At 52.3% G+C, this 4,635-nt stretch overlaps 1 protein-coding gene across 1 annotated transcript; it reads left to right on the forward strand.

The window, feature by feature from the left end:
* Window positions 1–225: 225 nt before the first annotated feature.
* LOC128148081 (4-galactosyl-N-acetylglucosaminide 3-alpha-L-fucosyltransferase FUT6-like) lies at window positions 226–4,160 on the forward strand. The gene is made up of 2 exons (XM_052801507.1): window positions 226–241; window positions 2,642–4,160. Exon 2 carries the CDS (start codon window positions 2,650–2,652, stop codon window positions 3,736–3,738), a length of 1,089 nt encoding a protein of 362 aa, XP_052657467.1. The 5' UTR covers window positions 226–241; window positions 2,642–2,649; the 3' UTR covers window positions 3,739–4,160.
* The last annotated feature ends 475 nt before the right edge of the window (window positions 4,161–4,635 follow it).

A 4,635-nucleotide genomic window follows, 5' to 3' on the forward strand; every position in this document is an offset into this window, starting at 1 on the left:
CGTTCTTTAATTTGTCAAAGAGGAATTTGTCCTGGCTTTATTACAGCTTTTATTATGGGGTGACATGTTTCTGGTGGTAGCAACTGGCCGGCACAGCTCAAGATGCAGGGGAACACCTGGAACACACTGCCGATCCCTCCCTGCGTCTGCGCTCTCCTTTCTTCTCCTCTTTTCCTGGTTGTGTCATCCACTTCAGTGCTCACCTTCACAGCACACTTTCTCACCAGGACCAAGCCCGGAGGTGAGTTGCAATAGTCCTTTGTTTTTTCAATAGTTAATGGAGGAGGAACCCAACTCAGGCTGCGAGAGAGAGGCACCCGGTACAGGAGGGAAGGGGTCTGTGGACATCTGTTTTCATCTCTGATTGCAAGGAGGCATTGCTTCTCTCTCTATTTTCCTATCAAGTCTGTCAGTAGTACTGTTACTACTGATACACAAGATAAGAGGTGACAGGCGCTGCACCCACCAGCTTTTGCTGGAAATCCTGTTGTTTTGGGGGATCTTACAGCTACCTGTAAGACCACGGTGGAGTGCAGGCTGGTGCTATATGGGTTTCCTTGTCCTTAGGTCAATATTGGTATGCAATGAAGACTGTCCTGCTAGAAAGTCCTGTTTACTGCAAAAGCAGCAAGACCTGGGCTTTGGGACACAGACAGCAGTGCCATGCTTTTAGAGACCAAAGCAAGAGAATCAGTAAAAGCAATGGGGTGTTGCAGATGTGAAAGACCATGACTATTACCTGGTAGAGAGGAGTAGCCAGCTGGCTGCTGGTGATAAAAGCACTGGTGCTGGTGCTATGACAGAGACCATCGGAAGTTGGAAGGGTGGTGGTCGTACAGGTGCTAGCTGTGCTGGGAAGGCTGTGCGTACTGTTCACAGGACACTGAAGCAAAACACACAGTGACAGAGCCATTAATTAGTGCAGATAAGCTGTTTTGAAACATTCAATGAGGTCATCAACTGAAAGACAAGGAAACACATATAGCACCAGCCTGCACACCAGAGTGGTTTACAGGTAGCTGTCAGATCCCCCACAACCACGAGGAAAGGGAGCTCCCCCCCCTCGACATCTCTGTGTGACACTGACATCAAAATCCAGTTTGTGGTTCACGGGCCCATTGGCCCGTTCTTCTGGTTTGTGTCATCTTTTTGGGGATCCCCTTGGGGTCTTTTCCTTATTGTGCCCACACACATGTTCTTCTGAAGCTGACATTTTGTTCTGGTTCTCCATGTTTGCAGACAGCGTTGCCTGTGTCTTGCAGCCCCATGCAAAGCCCAGAGTCTGCCCCAGTGCTCCTGTCATCCTGCTGGGCTTGGACATGATAGGATTTGTGCTGGGGGCCCCTTGGTGGCTTCCTTGGAGGGGTCTGTTGCTCTTGGGCATGTTCTGACTTCTCTATGCACCCCCCTTTTGGTACCCCTCTGCCCTCAGGAAGTCTGAGCCCACCCCAGACATGGTAAAGTGGGGAGCCCCAGCCTGGCCATCTTATATCTATGGCTTATGGCTGTACGTTTTTAATCTCTATAGCTTTATAAATATATATATGTACATACACACAGCTATGCATATATAGAAGAATATATAAAATAGTGTATCCATATCTAAATTAAAAAAAAAATTATACATATTTGTACACTCCTTTATGTATACTTCTATATATTGTATAGAAGCACAAAATATACATTTATATGCTATATACAGTATATAAATGTATATATTTTTATACATGAGCATTCCCCAGTCCAAAGGAAGTGGGCAGCCAATCACAGGGCTGCCTGAGAACACGTGGGGCAATGACACTGTCAAAAGTGGTGGTCTCCCGCGGGGGAGGACATGGCGGTCTTTTTCTGATGTACTTCAGGCTACACTGGTAGATAGTCCTGCCAGCCAATCAAAAGGCTACCTGAGACCACGTGGGTAGGACGGTGTCAAGAAATGGCTGTCAGCCAATCGCGGAGCAGCATGATGTCCAAAAAAGCAGGCAGCTCCCTGCCATACGACGGCGGCACCTTGTCCTAAAATGGCCGCCAAACCAAAATGGCAGCCCCACGTAGGGAGACGAAAGGTCATCTGGGTCTGATGTACTTCTGGGTAAACCGGGAGGGGCGGCTGCTCCTGCTAGCCAATCACAACAGAGCACAGCCCTAAGGCTGCTGGGAGGGGGCGGGACTTCCGGCAGAAGCTGGTGGGCGGGGCGGCTGTCGCTCCTCCCCCTGACTGTCAGTGGTACCGGTGGCACTTCCGCCCCTTCCCGGGTCCCCGAGGTGACAGGCCTCCCCGTGACGGAGCAGGCCACCGCGCGTCCGGAGGAAGCCGCCATGGGCAGCTCGCGGCGCTTCCGGGAAGCGAAGGGAGGGAGGAAGGGGCTGACGGGGCACGGGAGTGGGTGGTGATGGAGGGGTCTGTGGAAAGGCGACCGCGCCCCATGGGCCAGCGTGTGCGCGAGTGCCTTGTGCGTGGCGCGCTAGAGGCGACCTTTCTTTCTGCAAAGAGGCGGCTGGAGGTAAACGTACTTCAGGTCTTCACGCTGTCCCCTGAGCCCCTGTGCGTACCTCCGTGCCAAACTGGGTACCCAGAGCCGCCTCCCTGCTGGGGTCACTGGGCACCCGTCACTTGTTGTCCCGTCTGTGGTGTTTGCAGATCCATTCATGGAGCTCGTGGAAGGGAGGAAGATCTCCTGCAAGAAACTCCTCATCTTCCTGCTCTGCAGCTTCATCTTCAGCTCCTGTCTCTTTGTTTCTCTTCACCAGTTCAGGACTCCTGAGCCAGAGCATTACAATTCCAGTCCCTCTGCACAAACAGCCCATGCTGGAAATACCAGCACCCCACCAAAGGGTGAACGCAGGCTGACCATCCTGCTGTGGAAGTGGCCCTTTGGACACCACTTTAACTTCATAAACTGCTCAGAGCTCTACGGCACCCCGGACTGCCATTTCACTGTCAACCGCAGCTGGTCCCAAAAGGCTGATGCTGTGATTATGCATCACAGGGATGTGTGCAGGGACGTGGAGGGGCTGGCCCAGCTCCCCAGACTCCCATCCCAGCGCTGGATCTGGTTCAACCTGGAGTCCCCAAGTCACTCTCCAAACTTAGGTGCTATGGGCAACCTCTTCAACCTCACCATGTCTTACCGGAGGGACTCGGACATCTTCACCCCTTATGGGGAGCTGCAGCTCCTTGGCCAGCCTCAGCCCCTCAGCATCCCACCCAAGACCAAGCTGGTGGCCTGGGTAGTCAGCAACTGGAGAGCAGGCTCCCACCGGGTAAAGTACTACCAGGAGCTGAAGAAACACATCACTGTGGATGTCTACGGGCAGCATCACTTGCCCCTGCCCTGGGACAAGCTCCTTCCCACCGTGTCCCAGTACAACTTCTACCTGGCTTTTGAGAACTCACAGCATGAAGACTACATCACCGAGAAGCTCTGGAGGAACGCCTTGTCCTCTGGCACCGTCCCTGTTGTGCTGGGGCCTCCTCGAGAAAACTACGAGCGCTTCTTGCCCCCTGACTCCTTCATCCATGTCAATGACTTTGCCAGCGCTGAGGACCTGGCGCGGTATCTCTGGGAGCTGAGTGGGGACACTGAGAGATACCAGCGCTACTTCCAGTGGCGCAGGTGGTTGAAACCCATAGCGGGGGCCAGCTGGGACCTGCATGTCTGCAAAGCTTGTCACTTCTTGCAGACAACAGAGGCCAGGTACCAGGTTGTGCCCGATCTGTCTGAGTGGTTCGTGTAACTGCTGTTTACTCAGCTCTCTGCTGTGCTGCAATCTTTTTGTTCTTGCTGGTGAGTTGCAATTTCGTGGGATGATTGAATTGATGGAAATGGAGGTACAAGAGGAGCTTTGAAGCGAACAAAGACAAGGAAGCAATTAGGTGTTTGTACATCTTTGTCTTACTGGAGAATAGACTGTCAGAGTAGCACATTGGGTTTTTTGTTATCTATTAATTACCCGAACAACTTGTTATGCTGGCTGCAGCTTGGTCTTTGGAGTTCACCTTCAGTCTCTGCAAACAATTCTGGATCAGCTCCACAGGCTGGAGAGCCAAAGCAAGTGGCCAAGAGGGGAAGGAGAAATAGCAATACCTAGCATAAACCTGTTTCAAGGACTTTGTACTTTGCAAAGCTGCAGCTTCAAGGGGTGGCCACATCACGAGGCTGCCTGCTGCTGCAGGAGGAACTGGCTGCCCTCCTCTCTCCCAGCCCTGCAGACCCAGTCCTGCCCTTGCTCTGCCTCGGGCTCACCCGGACTGCCTTTGGAGTGCTGCATCAGGATGCTAAACGGGCAGAAAACAACTCAATTTATTTTACAAGGCTGTTTTTTAGATGGGTTAGCAAGACAGTGTGGGTTTGAGGAGGGGTCTGACAGCAGCAGACTGGTGCAGGTAAGGTGTGGGGTGCCAAGGATGCCCCTGAAAGAACCGTAAGTTTTAGTGCCTGCAGGACCCTGTGGCAAGGAGACACTCAGGACCAGCACGTGATGAGCTACCTCCTCCTCTGTGCCTCGAACATTGCAACTTTTGGCATTGGCTGATGCCTCTAGGCCACGTGTTTGAAAAACAGTGAATAATTGGCTTTTCTTGAGCTTCCTGCTGCTGTTCAGGTCATATCACCGGAATTTGTTTCCTTTTCA

This window comes from Harpia harpyja, chromosome 11 (genome assembly GCF_026419915.1).
Source record: "Harpia harpyja isolate bHarHar1 chromosome 11, bHarHar1 primary haplotype, whole genome shotgun sequence".
Taxonomy (NCBI): domain Eukaryota; kingdom Metazoa; phylum Chordata; class Aves; order Accipitriformes; family Accipitridae; genus Harpia; species Harpia harpyja.